This window comes from Pithys albifrons, chromosome 6, assembly GCF_047495875.1.
Source record: "Pithys albifrons albifrons isolate INPA30051 chromosome 6, PitAlb_v1, whole genome shotgun sequence".
NCBI lineage: Eukaryota > Metazoa > Chordata > Aves > Passeriformes > Thamnophilidae > Pithys > Pithys albifrons.
The window spans coordinates 17,254,665-17,271,029 of NC_092463.1; the positions used below are offsets into that span (position 1 = coordinate 17,254,665).

The following is a 16,365-nucleotide window of genomic DNA, read 5'->3' on the forward strand; positions in this document are numbered from 1 at the left end:
TCATTCTCATCACCCTCCCCTCCCTAACTCTAAACAGGGCCATCTGCGTGTCTACTCTGCATTCTGTGGCATATATGGTAGCCCACAGCAAACGTTTAATGCTGTGCATGTATTTCAGTATAAAAATACAGTGTTTAAGGAGATTCTTCTACCTCCAACATGTGTTGTGCTGCTTCAGCCTAGAACCTTATGGATAAGCTGAACGTGCATTTTGTTTCATGTATGTCTTGCGCAGGACCGGGACACGGACAAGAAGAGAATTGAGGAGCTGCTGGAGGAGAACATGGTCTTGGAGATTGCACAGAAACAGAGCATGAATGAGTCTGCACACCTTGGCTGGGAACTAGAACAACTGTCTAAGAGCTCAGATCTTGCAGATAGTGAGTACCAGCTGGGATAGCTGTTGTGTCTGTTTCAGAATAGACAGATTGATTGACTGTGATGGGAACGGAAGATGAGTCCAAGCTTGGATAACTTCCCTCATCTGGCCACTTGACTTTGACCAGTTTTTTTGGTACTTCTAAAATGTGTTCCTCTAGATTCCTTCACCTTTTTTTGAAAGCATCAAAATATTTTCCTTTTGTTTTGTTCATCCCTGAGAGAGGGACTTTTAAGTAAAATGATAATTTTTTAAAAAAAAAGCTCTGTAAATGACACAGCAGAAATGTCACATTGGATATTTCTAACTGAATGGTTGGGAGGAGTCTGTGATCTTTAGTATTAGTTAGTACAATTAGTACAGACAATTAACTGGTCTTTAAGTCCCAGGAAGTAGTGTATGCTGAAGTCATTTATTTTTACTAGATACTGAAAAATGTGTACAGTTAAAATAACTGGCTGATTTCTTTCTTTCAGTAGATGATTTGATTTCCGTAATTATCACAAACATAACTCTTCCTCACTAGACAGGTTTTAACATTGGTGTCTGTGTTTAACATTTTTTCTATTATACCAACCTAACTAACAATGCTCAATGGAACTGGGGAAATACAAGGCCTTTGATCTAAATTCAATGTGCAGCTTTTATTGAGTACTCACCTTATTTCTGCTAAGACTTGCAAGTTTGGCTTTGTGTACCAGAAACAGTGTAAGCTGAAGACGAAGGAATAAATCAGAGTAAAGAGATGTTTTCAGTAAAACTGTCTATTATAGCTTTGTTTTGTGAAACAACTGAGTGTGTGCCTGACAACAATTCTTAAATCTTGCTGTCTAGGATCTGAATTCTCTTCACTAAGATAAATGGCTAGTTAATTGTTACTTCTCAATAATAATCTTGCAAATCAGGTTATGTTAGCCTGAGAAGCAAATGACACACTATTGTTCCTTATATGCAGTCAAGGATATTGCCTGCTGTATTATTCACAGGGAAAAAAACACAGTTCTCTCAAACTTGCAATTTTATAATTTCAGAAAAATGTAAAAATATATAATTTTCTGGCCTGTTTAAAATAACAGGTTTTGCCCCCTTCCTGATTTGGTTTCACTAGTGATGTACGAGAAGGAAGGATGCTAGTTTTATTTTGTTACCTCTCATTTATTCATTTCTGTCAAATATAACTTTCAAAATTTGCTCAAGTGGTTTTAAAAACCATGAAAAAGATGAGGTTACTTCATAGCCCTGATGCTTAGCATTGCAGCACTGGAGCTCCAGAAACTCTCTGATTAACCAAAGAAAAAGAGGAACTAAGAACATAAGTAAATTTTTGTAAGTAAAAAAATAGATAAGGAAGCCCAATGAAAAAAAACAATCATTAAACTTCAAACTTTTAAATTATTTCATGAAAGTGCTGTCCTACTTTTACAATAATTCTCTTTAAGAAGTTCCATTTCAATATGTGTTGCTCTTCTTGAATGTAGTTTGTTTTTAAAAATAGAGTCAGAGTGCAGAGCTCTTTTGGAAAATCACCTGTTCTTGCATTTCAAGTTGAGTCTGCAAGGATGGCAGGTAGCAGAATATTTAACAGATAGTTTGTGATATTTTATTTAGAATAATTTGAAAAATAGGCATGGGAAAAAGAAATTCAGGTGAGCTTTGCTTCAGAACAGCACTCAACTGGTATTTAGTTACTGTTTAGTTACTAAACAGTATTTAGTTACTGTTTACTCTTTGAGTCTTCACTTGACTAAAATTCTCTAGGTGATGCTTCATAAAAGAGACAAATAGGGTTTTACCATTCTCAGAAATTTGCCAGTTTAATTTGTTCAGTGCTATATCTAATAGTGGTGATTATTTAGGAGGAGTCATTAATTTTCTTAGACTTAAAGACAGTGTTAAAGTCAGCTTCATATCAAATGTGGTTTTGAGGTGACGGGTAACAATTATTCCATGGGAAACAGAAGGTTGCTCTTGTAATTATTCAAATGCTGAGCAGGGAAATTAACAGTGAGGCTTGAGTGTTAGATTTTAAGGCTGAGAGGTACTGAGACATCTGACTCACAAACATATAGAGTAAAATAACACCTCTGTTGTAAAACTTGAATGAATTTTGTTAGTTCTGGAATTTCAACTTCAGACACTTCTCTGATCAGCAGTGGGATGGATGTCCTGTGCCTGAGAACCTGGTAGTAAATTACCCTCCCTGATCCGGCATGTTCTTGATGAAGGAGCTGTAAAGATAAGCATTGGAATTCTCCTTTGCGAGAACTTTTTCCATGGCAAAATATGATCAAATACTTGAGTTGTCACTACTCTTGTCCAAAGGAGGGTGATGAAGATGGTGAAGGGACTTGAGGGGAAGCTGTATGAGGAGCAGCTGAGAGCACTTGGTCTGTGCAGCCTGGAGCAGAGGAAACTGAGGGGAGACCTCATTGCAGTTGCAACTTCCTTGTGAGGGAAAGAGGAGGGACAGACACTGGTCTCTGCTCTGTAGTGACCAGTGACAGGGCCTGAGGGAATGGCCTGAAGTTGTGTCAGGGGAGGTTTAGGTTGGATATTAGAAAAAGGTTCTTCACCCCGAGGGTGGTTGGGCACTGAAACAGGCTCCCCAGGGAAGTGGTCACAGCACCAAGCCTGCCAGAGTTCAAGAAGCCTTTGGATTATACTTTCAGGCACATGGTGTGACTTTTGGGGATGGTCCTGTGCAGGGCTAAGAGTTGGACTCTATGATCCTTGTGGGTCTCTTCCAACTCAGCATATTCTGTGATTCTGCGATCTTTCTGTTCTAACAAACACTTTGCAGTGGTTTACTTTTTGCCTCAGTTTATTTCCTCTGGTGAAAGTATGAGATAATACAAAAGTATATTTTGTTACTAACATTAGACACACTGCTAACTTGACTAAAGCAAATATAAGAAGAATTAGGAAAGTAAGTAACTTTTTAGATGGCTATCTGTTCAGATGGCTGGCAGTTCAGATGCTACCTTGTTTATTAAAGGTCTTGTTGATTATTTGTGAAAATGAGTTCTGTTTTTAATAAAGTGTTTACTTAGCAGTCAAACTGAAATTATAAGAATCTGCCTGCAGTAATTTTCCTACAAATGAATTTTGCACACCTAGTAAGGAGATGTTTGTGAATTGATTAGTGCCACCTTCTGATTCTTATGTTTCAACAGCCAGAAAGTCCTTTGTGTTTGAGTTGAATGAATGTGCTTCAAGTCGCATACTGAAGCTGGAGAAGGATAATCAGAGCTTGCAGAACACAATCCAAGAGCTGAGAGATGCCTCCTTGACCTCCAGAGAGAGCAGCCTAAAGTTTGTGGAACTGGAAAAGGAAAACCAACAGCTTAGCAAAAAGGTGATTTGCTCACAGGAACAAACAGAGCTCTTCATCTTTTAAACACAGTGCACAAAGGGCTGCATGGCATGCCTGAATGATGAGGGATTGCAGGGAATTCACTCATGTTCCCTGTAAGACTGAGCATGTTTTTGGGCCCAACTATTTAATTGCATTCTAATGCAATTAGATTTTAATAATTGTATTCTATTACCTTCTACTTCACTGCCTACTTAACTTCCATCATTTTGAAATTCTCTCATATGTCTCTCTCTCTGCAAAAATCTTGTTTCTTTTAATCTTTGGAACATGCAGGTCATCACTTGGTAAATTTACTTACACATATGTGTGTGTGTTGCACTCTGTTATTAACAGTGATTACCTGTAGCTCCAATTCCAGCTCAGTGGTTGTCCTTGTGAAACACACTGCTCAGTTCACCTCCAGCTACCAGCCTCATTTATGTCTGACCAGTAACTTGAGTCCTCAACTATGATTAATTGAGCCAAGTGCTTCTGGGGAAAGGGGATGCTTGCTACTCCAAGTATGAAACATTTTCATGTAAGATTTTTCCGCAAAAAAGGACAAGGGGAGAAAGAATCTAGGTATGAAATGCTGGTTATGGAGTACCAGATTGTAGCAAGCAGAGTGCCCATTTCTCTGCCAGGGAGAACAGGTATCCATCACTTGATCATTCTGTTTTTGGAGAGATTAATTTGTTAAGCAGAGACCAGTTCTGCTTCCTGTCTTTCCTTTTTGAACCAGGAAAAGTTCCAAGATTCAGTTCACTGTAATCTTCCTTCCACGTTTCCATTTATGACCTGTTGGGTATAAGTATTTCAATCCTGGTGTAATTCACGTGCTTAGAATTTGAGATCGAGGCATAGAAAGCAGTCAGCAGATACCTGTGGTGTACAGCAATTTAAGTCACTTGAACAACTGTGGGCAACCTTCGGCTTTGTCCCAGGTGGATTCCTGTGGGCATCTCCCATTATAGCACTGTATTGGTGTCAACAGTTGTGATTCCAGAATTAGTCTGATGTTTTGGATGATGGTGCATGCAGTGACATGGTGGGGTCACCTACAGGTCTGGCAGTTCTCTAAGACAAAAACCAGTAGTGGGGAATGCCTTTGTGATGAAAAGAGGACACCACATGTATTAAACCAATGAAATTAAAAATGGCAGGTGAAATCACTACTGTTAAGAGCAAGTGAAATGCTTGAAGTCTGCACCTGAAAAACACAGAATATGGTGGGACCTGCTGACTGAACACCACAGGCCTGTCAAGTTGAAGGACTTCACCTCCCACTCAGAAAAATTTGGGGAAAAAAATTGGTAGACAGTATTCAGTCTGTGCAGGACAAAGTCAGTGTCAGTTTACAGAGACCTGATACATCATATGCAAAACAATCTTGATTTGAAATGTTTGAATTTGGTTTAATGTTGCCTTTCTCAAATATGGTTTTGTACTTCTCTCACACATGTGTCCTCTTACTGAGAGAGCATCCATGTCCACAGCAGGGTGTGCAAGGGGAAGTAATAGGCAAAATCTCTGTGGTGCATTGCAAAATGGTTACTACAGTAGGCAGGGAAAAGTGCAACAGTTCCTCAGGACTGTTAAAGTCAAGCACATGTAAGTCAGAGGGTGAAAGATAAAGTGTTTTTCTCAAATGTTGTGTGCCCTTGGTTGTTCTGGGTTTTTTTTACAGTTTTCCTGAGATATCCATAGTAAAATCTTGCCTCCCTAAAGTCATTTAATTGGGGTGAGATATCACCCTCTATTGGAGGCTTTCAAGAGCTGGTGCGTGAGTATGGTTCTCTGTATACTGGTCTAGTGGAAGGATCACGTAGCCAAACTAGGATTATTCAGGCAGTGCAACAGGAGATGTTATGAAGGAAAAGTCATGTACATATTTTTTTCCTTTCTTGCAAGGTTTTCAGAGGAGCTAATAATAGAAAACCCTCCTTTTGGGCACAGTCAAGTAGTAGCAGTGCAAGTACCTGTCTTTTTTCTCTGCCTTTCTGACTTACTGAAAGAAGCTGTAATGTCTTTCTTGCCTCTAGTTTTCAGGGAAGTGTAAATGAAGATTAGCTATTGCTGAGCTACTGAGTTTGTTCCAGCTTTCTCTGAACAGCTCCTTTGAGGCCAATGAAGCTCAACATAGTTACATTTCTAACTGTTAAACCCTCCTTATCTCCAATCTGGGCAGCCCCTGCTTGTTCAAACACTTCCTGTAATGAGGCACATGTTGACATAGGCAGAGCTCAGCCTCCAGCTATTTCCCACTTGTAAGAATTATGTCTAATACCCCTTTCATTGACATTTTCACTGTTGGCAGAGTCCATAATACCAATACAGAAATGAGCTGATACTTGTGCAGAGCTGTAGGTGCTCACAGTACTTCACAAGCCTAAAAAGGAACACTTCCTGACTCAGGGAGCCCAGCCTAGTCCTAGGGAACCTCTGGGTTCTAAATACCAAAGAGCTACTGCTTTTCAGTTCTTCATGCATTATGAGGACAGCTTTCAAAATGAGTAAGAACATTGTTTGTTGTAGGGCTGGAGCTTTATTCACAGACCTTTCAAATCCAGTATGGTCACTCACTGGAGAAAAGAGGGCCAGCAGAGCACAGGGAGAGGGAAGGTAAACTTGGTAACTCCAGTGCTTTAGTGCTTTTCTTGTTCCTACTTTAGGTTGGTGTTTTGGTTTTTTTTAATGCTGTTGCTCACTGAAGTGTCCTAGTAACTTTCTCTGCATTCACTGGTTGAGTAAGACCATCAGTGATGGAGAGGTTGGGAAGAGGCAAGACCCTCAGAAAGGTGAGCACCAGAAAGTTAATCACTGTTGACAGGAGCACAACAGGGCATTCAGGCAGACATTTTTTACTGCTATACCTTTTATGCCCTGATTTTAATAAGCACAAAGGAGATTCTTGGCACTGTGAGAAAAAAGAGTCCATTTCCCTCTCAGCAACCAGCAAGCTGCAGAGGGGAAGAATTTAATCTTTCAGTCAGTCCCCATCTCATTTCTCTCTGGTCTTATAATAGCTTCAAAGTGCAAACAGTCTTTGTGTCAAGCTGTGGCTGATACGTTTTGCTGTGTTCTCTCCACACAGATTGAGAAGTTGCAAAATCAGATTGAAAAAGAGAAGCAGAGTAATCAAGATTTGGAAACCTTGAGTGAGGAGCTGATAAAAGATAAAGAGCAGCTACAAGTTGTCATGGAGACTCTAAAAGCTGACAAAGACAGACAGGTGCAAACTTCATAAATATAATTTAACAACATGTGTTCAGTAGTGGTAATTTGGTGATGCCACTGAGAGCATGAGGTTCTCTCAGGGAGACGGCAATTTTACAACTATTAAGTGCAGGTTCAACTTGTTCAAATCAAAGTTAAAGTCGTCTTCAAGTGTAAAAGCCCAGCATGTTTTGCTAATTTCTGCTCTTGTTACCGTAGGGGATCATACTAAATGGAGTTCCAGCTGGTTTGAGGATGTGCAAATAAGTCCTCATTTTATTGCAGAAGATTGGTCTTTTGCCAACTGTATGGCCTGATCAGTGTGGCTGAGGTTTTTTAGCCACCCAATCTCTTTTGCACTGTTTAAAAAAAGATGCTGAGAAAGCATTTTTGTCTTCTGGATTGATATTGTAAATGCCCTTCAACTTCTACTGCTGTGCTGCAGTTCATGTGCAATGCCTGGAAACTGTTATTACAGGTTTGTGCAAGGTATCATCTGTATTAATTTGACCAAGAGAAACACAGACACAGATCATTAGAGACTGGTCTGAATATTCTCAACCTGTATTAAAAGTTACTCAGAGTTTTTGTGAGGTGAGGATTAAATAACAAAATGTCTTATTTGTATAGTGCTTTTCATCTTAAAGGATTCTTACCCAGACTTCTCCCTGGGAAACTGCACTTTACCACCAAACTCTTATGTTTCATTTAGAACAAATACAGAAATTAATTCATACTTCAAAGGTACTACAGGAAGTAAAACCAGAAATATCCTCACTTGTCAAAAAGGGACAGATTGAGATTTTTTTGGGTGTAAGTCCTTTTGATTTCTGTAAATGTTGTCTAGTGTAAGAATAAATGCAAATTGCAGTCGAAATCACAACTGCATCAGCTGAAAGTTGCTCATTGGGTATGTACACTGTCCTTACACAAAGTGTGTCCTTAATGACATCTGTAACTGCTCTACATTTTCAAGCATTCTGAGGTTTCTGACACCTTATCAGAGGTAATTTCAGTCTTCAGATCTCAAAGACAAAGGTAAACTTAGACAGAAAGGTAGTCTCTTTAGTAATGATTTGTAACAAAGCATCATCTTCAAGGTGTTCTTTGTAGGTCCTCTGTCTTTCTCCTTCTGCCTCGGCCTTCTTAGCTGGTAACAGGAATATAGAACTATTTTTAATTTATTAAAATCTTGGGTTATCAGAGGTAATGAGGTTTTTTGAGTAGTTTGGGTTCTTGGTTATAATCAGGGGAAACTGTTGAGAAATTTGTCTTGAATTAAATGGACATTATTTTGTTAACAATCACCTGTCTGCTTTAGGACAAATTTGTAATGCATTTGTAAGGTAGATGAGTAACATTTGCATGACTGTTTTTGTAGATACAGGACCTTAAACAAGAAAATGATCATCTTAATCAAGTTGTCTTATCACTGAGACAAAGATCACAAGTGAGCAGCGAGGTACGAGTGAAAGATATTGAAAAAGAGAACAAAATCCTTCATGAAACAGTTACCGAGACGAGTAGCAAACTGAGCAAGCTGGAATTTGAGAAGAAACAGTTGCAAAAGGATTTTGACCAGGTTAGAGAAAAAGTGGAAAGAGTGGAAGAAATGGAAAAGGAACTCCATCGGCTTGAGAGGGAGAATGAGCAGCTCACAAAGAAGGCAGCAGTGATGAAAATAGTGACAGAAAAAGTGGAAGTTCTTGAGCAGGAGAATGGGGATCTGGAAGTGGAAAATAGGAAGCTGAGAAAATCCTTGGACACGTTGCAGAATATTTCCATCCGACTTGGGGACCTGGAAAGGGACAACAAGCAATTGGATGAAGAAAACCTGGAGCTTAGAAGAGTAGTGGAGACCATGAGATTTACCAGCACTAAAATGGCACAAATAGAAGCAGAAAATAAAGATCTGAAGAAGGAGAAAGAGGACTTAAGAAAGAATGTGGAAATGCTAAAAGCAATGAACAAGAAATCAGAGAGGCTGGAGCTAAGCTATCAGAGTGTCAACTCTGAAAACCAGAGACTTCAGCAAATTGTGGAGAACAGTAGTAAAAAGATCCAAGAGTTAGAAAAAGAAGTACAGGGAATGGAGAGTGAAAATCAGGTCCTCCAAAGAAACCTTGAGGAGCTAAAGGTTTCTACCAAACGGCTAGAGAGGTTAGAAAAGGAGAACAAAGCCCTAGAACAAGAAATGTCTCAGCTTGAGAAAGACAAAAAAATGCTAGAGAAAGAAACGAAACGGCTTTGGCAGCAAGTGGAGCTGAAAGATGCTATTTTGGATGATAGTACAGTCAAGTTGGCAGTTGCTGAGAAAGAGAACAAAACACTCGAAAAGGAAATCGCTCGATTCAGAGATTCATCTAATAAGCTGAAAGAATTTGAAAAGGACAATAAAGATCTCCTAAAGCAAGTTACAATTGATAAGAGAACACTAGCAACATTGAGAGAGGTAAGCAAAAGAATTCTACGAGGTTGTGTGCTGCTATTTTTTTTTTCAGGTCTGTGGAGTACCAAAGGGAGACATATGTCCCATAGGACATCTGCACAGCCTTAACAGCCATCAGTGGATAGTGTTGCATCAGAGGGTGGAACATGCCAAAAACTGCAATGTACCATTTTGTGTCCACAACACAGTCTCAAAATGACACCTTTTTTCATGGAGATTAATGTTTTAACACAGCTCCCATGTGGTGTCTGTAAGCCAAAGACTTTGTTACTTTCTCTAACCCTATGACCACAAAATTGTTTGCTAGTATGAGAGCTCCAGTTGGAGAGGTTGAATCTTAAGCCTAGAAATTAGAGTACTTGTGGAGGACCCATTGACATCCTTGTTCTAAGACAAGAACCATCCCAGATGACCAATCAAACCCTTTCACTAACAGCTGCACCAGGTTTCTGCTACCTACAGTGTTTTTCCCCAAGAGCTTCCCTGAGGAGTGAGAGCATGCCAAGCAGCAGGGACCTCTTCCAGCACTGAGAATTATGACATTGACAGTCTAATGATGTGTGTACTAGAACCTGACACTCTGACATGAGCAGATCCAGGTTATTGCAGCTCGTTGTCATTACCTGTCCCGGCTTCTGTTGTCCTGCCAGAAACAGATTTCCTCTGGAAGAGCATTAAAAGGCAAAAGGTTTTTGCTGCACTAGCTCAGTGAGATAAATAAGTTCAGCAAGACTAATGCAGTAAGCAATTACGTATTGGAAGGTTTAGTTCTGTTTTAGTTTTTGAAGCATTAGTGCAATTTTGAGAGGGACAAAGTTTTACTGGAAACAATTGAAATAGTCTCAAGTTATGTTTCGATCCAACTTTTCCTAAAAATAAATAAAGTAATAGCATTTCTGAGAAGGCTCCTTTTTAATCTTTCCTTTCTTAGACTTCTGCAGATTTCCAGTGGCGCAGACCCATGCAGTAGCCCGTTTTTTTTCCTTAGGTCCCTTCAACATCCATGAACTCCTTCTGCAGAATCTACAGAAAGGACCTATTTACAGACCCTTGAACTGACACTGTCTTTAACCATACCTTTTTTCCCCTTGTCATGTGAATGAATGCATGGCTAAATTTGTGATATCAGAGGACTATTAAATACCTACAGTTAACCAAAAGTATTTTAAAAACTTCATTCTTGCTTCTGTTTGATGTTCAGGGTTTTTTTTTTACTTAGAGTGTTTCCGTAACTTTGTTGTGTTTTTTCATGTGTTGTTTAAGAAAACTTTCAGCAGAAACATGGGCAATATAGATCTCTATGGTGCATTTATATTTCAGAGAATTTTAGGGATCTTTGCACTTAGCTATGCACCAAAAAAATTTGTTCCCTTTAAAAATGCAGGCTGGCATTTTGTCTTCACAGGCCATTTTCACACAGATCTGATGTAACAACAAAGCATTGTCCCAACACACCTTCTGGTACAGCACCATCAAGCCTTCCCCTGTATGACTTCCTTGTCAGGTTCTGCTTAAGTTTCTTCCCAAAGAAACCTGAATGAAACCAGACTGCATCAGTAGATACCAGAAAAAGTGATCAAGCTCTCTAGTCTCCAGAGCTGTCCTGTCTCTTGGACTACAGTGTAAATATACTTTTTAAATTTTGAGCAGTAATTTACCATGTCTCAGAAACTCAGCACATTATTCACTATTGACCCTGTTGCCATGTCCCTTGGAAATCACATCTTAGCCATACCATCTCAGGAAACTTCCATACTGAAGTCCTGTCACTCCTCTATGTCTGTGCCAGTGCTGGCAGGGCTTTTTGTCCTAGCTGAGAGGTGGGAACTCCCTCTGCTGGTGTCCCCTGCCCTGCACACATCCCTCTGTGGCACAAAGATGGGGTGTCTCCTGGCCTGCATACATTGCTGCTTTTGGCAGGTGGGCACAATGCCAGCATTGGCAGAAGTAGTTCAGTGAGTGAGACAAAGGCCACTCACTGTAGACAAAGGCCAGAAGAAGGGTTCTACAGTGTTACTGCAAGTAATCTATAAATAAAAGCAATCAGTTTAATTCTGCACTCAGCTGTCACTGATGACGAATTTTAGCTGACCTGCGTGAAACTAGAATTTTATCTAATTGTTTTTCCAGTACTTTTAAAAAAATTGGATAGTGCTGGGTAATTATGACCACCCTTTGCATAGCAACTAATTATGTTAGTGCTGTTACAGGATTTGGTCCTGGAGAAGCTGAAGAGTCAAAAGCTATCTAGTGAGCTGGACAAACTGAGCCAGGAACTGGAGAAGATAGGATTGAACAAAGAGCTGCTACTGGAGGATGACAATGGCAATGATGACACGTAAGGACACTGAGCTTTTCTAGTCATTCTTTTGACTCAGCCTAACTCAAGCCCTTTGCTTTGTTTTTGGTTCTCGTCTATCTTACTCTAATGGTCAGTAACAATTTTGGTCATAAACTATGTTTTCCTGAGGAAGGCTTGGCAGTATACAGTAGGTTTTGCAAAATGTTTTCTTGGGTGGAAGGAAGAAGTGCCATTTCCTCTCTCCATGCTAGCAGTGTTACTGCAGTTCCCCTGTACTCCCAGCAGGGTAGCTGGGGAGCTATTTTGGTGTGTATTTACCTTCATATTCTCCTTTATAAGCTAGAGTAATGTATATTTAACATTAGGTCATTAATCTATGTAATTGGTGATCCAGCCACCTGTTAATATAAACACAGATGTTGCTGAAGAAATTGCTGATTTGCAAGTCCTATAGTAATGAACAAAGAAAAGCCCAACACAACAACCCATATGTGTATAGGCTTCTTGGTGAGACCTAATTAGAGAAACATACCCAGCTTGTGGGAACTTTTGGACTGGATTTCTCTCCTTGTTGAGAGTATAAAGAGTCATGAGAAGCAATTTCTGTAATGTAATTCAGGAGAAAAGAGAATTAAAAAGAGTTATGTAACTCTTTGATCTTTCTGTAGAACCATGCTGGTGTTACCTCCATTAAAATTGACTGGATTTTTCAAAAGCAAGTTCCTCAGCTATAATATATCAACAGCAATTAAGCACATGTAATTTGACATGTAGTGAGATTTGGAACGGGTGAAGATGAAATGTACTATATAGATGGTGGCTCATATCCTAGTGGCAGACACTGGAAAGCTGTTACTGTGTTTTTCAGAAAATACAAGGTTCTGGAGAGCAAAATTGGATCCACACTGAAATCAACACTAGCTTTGAAAGAGGAGAAGATTGCAATGCTGGAAGCTCAAGTGAAAGACTCTCTGAACTTGAACCAGCAGTTACAGAATGATCTAAATATGGTAAGAGGTTAAGTGGATTTTAATTGTTCACATTTGTGCTGGTTTAAAGGCAAACCAGCAGGGGAAATGAACTCACCATGAGAGAAATTATAAGTCAGAGCTAAAATTTTATAATAATATTACAATGACAACACTGACACAAAAGGGAAATTGCTTTCAACTCACAAAAACCCAGCAGTATAACCCAGTGTCCTGGGGCACAAACCCAAGGGGGTTTGTTTGCCCTTGTGCTGAGAACCCTGTGGTTCCCCCAAGTCCAGAGCAAAAGGAAAAGAAAAACCTGTTGGTGCAGGCGAAGGCTGTGGTCTGGGCGAGAGCGGTGATCTCCTCCTGTTGAGGTCCTGCTGCTCCTCTGGATCCGACGAGAAGTTCCCAAGGTCTTCTTACCCACCACTTATGTACCCTCAGGGAGCACCCAGTCCCTCCCCCTGGGCAGGGACTCACACAATGGGTGATTAACTCTGGGAGCCAGGGGGTATTGAACTGTTGATGGCCCATTAGCAGCTCCGCCCCCCCCTCAGGCTGGGTGTGAAGGTGATAATGGCTCCCTGGGCAGCTGCTGCTAATGGCCCATTTTCCTTGGGGAATGAATAGAGGGGGTAGAATACACAGCTTTGATCACCCCCACACAGGGTTAGCTGGTCCCTCCTGCTGAACTAGGACAACATTGCAGTTCTGCACATTCACATGTTTGGGGACTCCTTTTGTGGGGTTTTTGTTTTGTTTTTAAGAACAGGTTAGCTCTGTCTGCCCCTCCTCATACACATACTTCCCAAGAACATTTTTTGACAGGGCTGCGTTTTCTTGTCCCTTTCTGTATAATGACACCAAATTCATAAAAAATTTTGGACTAGTGGCACAGAAGCAGGATTTTTTTGGATGATTGCTCTTTGCAGATCTGTTTTCCCATGGGTTTTTTGTGGTCTTGTCTTTCTAAAGCCTTATTTGGAGGAAACATACACTGAGGAAGACTGCAGTTGTAACTTCTCACATAAGAACAGCCTATTTCTTAGGTGACAGAGAGCTTGAGGCAAAGGGCACCAGACTGGAGGCTGAGACATGGATTCTTAAAGCCATCTGTGTCTCAGCTTCTCCATCTGTGAAGTGAGGGTTGCTGAGTCTAAAAGTCTGTACTGTCCAAGAGAAGAGCAGCATATCCCATCATTATTAATGCATAATCCCAGTTTACTCAGTGTTGAAGGTTGTTGCTCGTTGGCTTTGTAGATGAAGAAGGACTTCGATGCCCTTAAGCAGACTCAACAGGATGGGCAGTGTGATCAGAAGTCACTGAGGTATTTGCCAGAGGAACTCATTCCCAACCAGCAAATGAATGAGAAATTGGAAACGGGGCACCAAGAGGCTACCACAGAGCTGCTGAAACTGAAGGACAGAGCAATTGAACTGGAAAGGAATGTAAGCCTTCTCCTGTTTCCTCTTAGCTCATAGATTTCTGTTGTGATGATGAATGGGTTGCTGGAAACTGAATTTTTGAGCTTAAAGGAATCTGGTGGGCTTTCTGGAGCACCTAAGCCTACCAGATCCCTTGGGATTTAATGGGACTTAAATACTTCGCATGTCTTGTGTAACATCTTTGCAGGGATTAATCCTGTGTATGACATCTGTCCTACCTTCATTTAATGCCAGGAAGGGTTTGCTTTTGCACATTTGTTGCAGAATGATCATCACTAGTTGCTTCTCATCTTTGATAGGTGATCGCGGCAGCTGTTTCTTTTCTTCCCGTCACCCCTTCAGTGCTGTCTCTCTTTCAGAATGCAGCCCTGCATACTGAGAAGCAGCTCCTTAAAGAACAGCTAAAGCATTTGGAAACACAGAATGTCTCCTTCAACAATCAAATCCTGACACTACAGAAGCAAAATGTCTTCCTTCAGGAGCACAATACAGCCCTGCAGACGCAAACAGCCAAACTCCAGGTCAGGACAACCTTGCCCCTCTGTGCCAGGAGACTGGATGTGATTAGAGTAGTGTAGAAGATGACAGCTAATGAGAAAATGTTTGTGTGTTGGTAATGTAAAGATAAGGCCCATAAGGTGGAGCTTAGTTTGAGGTCTGCATTTCTCCAAGCTAGCAGGGAAATTGGCTCTGTAGCTAATATCTGGTTGCCATCTTCAGCAAGCAGGTGTATTTAGACAGACTTTGTTAAAAACAATACAGCAAAATCCAGGTGTATCATTCCAGAGGCTACAACTCTGAAAGAAAAGAACTTTGCTCTTTGTTTTCTGTTAATGCTATGCCTGTGAAAGAGCTTGGAAGAAATGAAAAGAGGACATAAGTCAGCTCCCAGGAGGCCTTGTGGCAATGAGTTCCAATCACAGTTTTCATACTTTCAGACAAAATGTCTAAGTTGCCAGTGGAAAACATATATACTTTTAAAAATTACTTGGATTTTGAATAACTTAGTTTGAAAAAGACACCAGTTTTAAAGGACAACATTGGATTAGCTCTAGTTTTGTTTTTGCATGACTTTTTTAAAGCTTTTTCTCTTGTATGTTCAGAGACTTTTTTATTGTTCTCTTTAATTATTTTCACCTGTAATTGAGTTATATTGGCAACATATAAAATCAGTGCACTCACTACCTATCTACTGAAACCAGACTTGTAAGGAGTACTGTCCATATACACACTGGTGCAGTTCATATTTTTGAATTTGGGTGAGCTTAAGTTTTCATTATTTGTACACAAATATGGAGTCACTTTTGACTTTGTACATGATTGTCAGCGATGCAGTTGAGTTGTGAGTATTGCAGCTCATCTGGCTCTTTAGGCTCAAGAACTTCTAATAAAACAGTTTGGAGGTTATTGTAATAGTCTTCATGCTGCTGATAGCATGGTTTTATGTGGTGCAAAGTACCAACGGTAATGCCAAGATGATGCCAAATAGTCCATTGATGGCTTAAGTCTACAAGGCAACAGAGGCATTCTTGTCTAACTCTATATGGATACAAAGTATATGAAGTGTTTGTTCAATGTACCAAAAGATGTGAATAATACTTTCTTTTTATTTGAGAAACTTTAGGTAGAAAATTCAACTCTCAGCTCCCAGAGTGCTTCACTGATGGCCCAGAATGCTTTACTCCAAAATCAGCAGGCAGCCAAGGAGAATGAGAATGAAAATCTACTAAAACAGAAGGAGCAGCTGAAAGCAGAGTACGAGTCATTGCTTCAGGACCATGAACACCTTGCTTCACTGCATGAACGGCAGTCTGCAGAGTATGAAAGGCTAATTAACCAGCACAGCTGTCTGAAAACATTACACAAAAACCTGGATCTGGAGCACAAAGGCCTGGGTGAGAGGTATGCTCGCTGCTCAGGAGTATAAGTATAGCCAGAATGTGTCCATGTTACAGTTTTAGCCTTAAATGTTGGTCTACAATTATAAACAGAAATTACAAAGTTGTTCCTCTGGAAAAGTGTCTACTCATTCTTGCTATCATTAGGATGTTAGATAAAAATAGTTGCAAAGCTCTAGATTTTAGACCTCTAGAGGTGGCACATTGGAGGTGACTCTAGTGATATTTGGTAAACATGGGCTTGGGTCTTGGGGGTACTTTGTCAGAAGTAGCTTAACTGCCTTCACTGCATTTAAGGATTTGTGCTATAATAACATGAAACCTTAAAAAGATTTTCCCAATTCTA

The 16,365-nt window shown here is 40.2% G+C and overlaps 1 protein-coding gene across 4 annotated transcripts in view; it reads left to right on the forward strand.

Moving 5' to 3' along the window:
• CCDC88C (coiled-coil domain containing 88C) overlaps positions 1-16,365 on the forward strand; it is a 98,522-nt gene that overhangs the window by 63,117 nt on the left and 19,040 nt on the right. For all 4 annotated transcript variants that reach the window (XM_071557666.1, XM_071557669.1, XM_071557667.1 and 1 more), the window contains exons 12-20: positions 236-380; positions 3,553-3,734; positions 6,829-6,966; positions 8,332-9,402; positions 11,610-11,737; positions 12,570-12,711; positions 13,936-14,124; positions 14,481-14,642; positions 15,746-16,023. In XM_071557666.1, the coding sequence (XP_071413767.1) occupies positions 236-380; positions 3,553-3,734; positions 6,829-6,966; positions 8,332-9,402; positions 11,610-11,737; positions 12,570-12,711; positions 13,936-14,124; positions 14,481-14,642; positions 15,746-16,023 (2,435 nt within the window). The remainder of the gene's footprint in view (positions 1-235; positions 381-3,552; positions 3,735-6,828; positions 6,967-8,331; positions 9,403-11,609; positions 11,738-12,569; positions 12,712-13,935; positions 14,125-14,480; positions 14,643-15,745; positions 16,024-16,365) is intronic.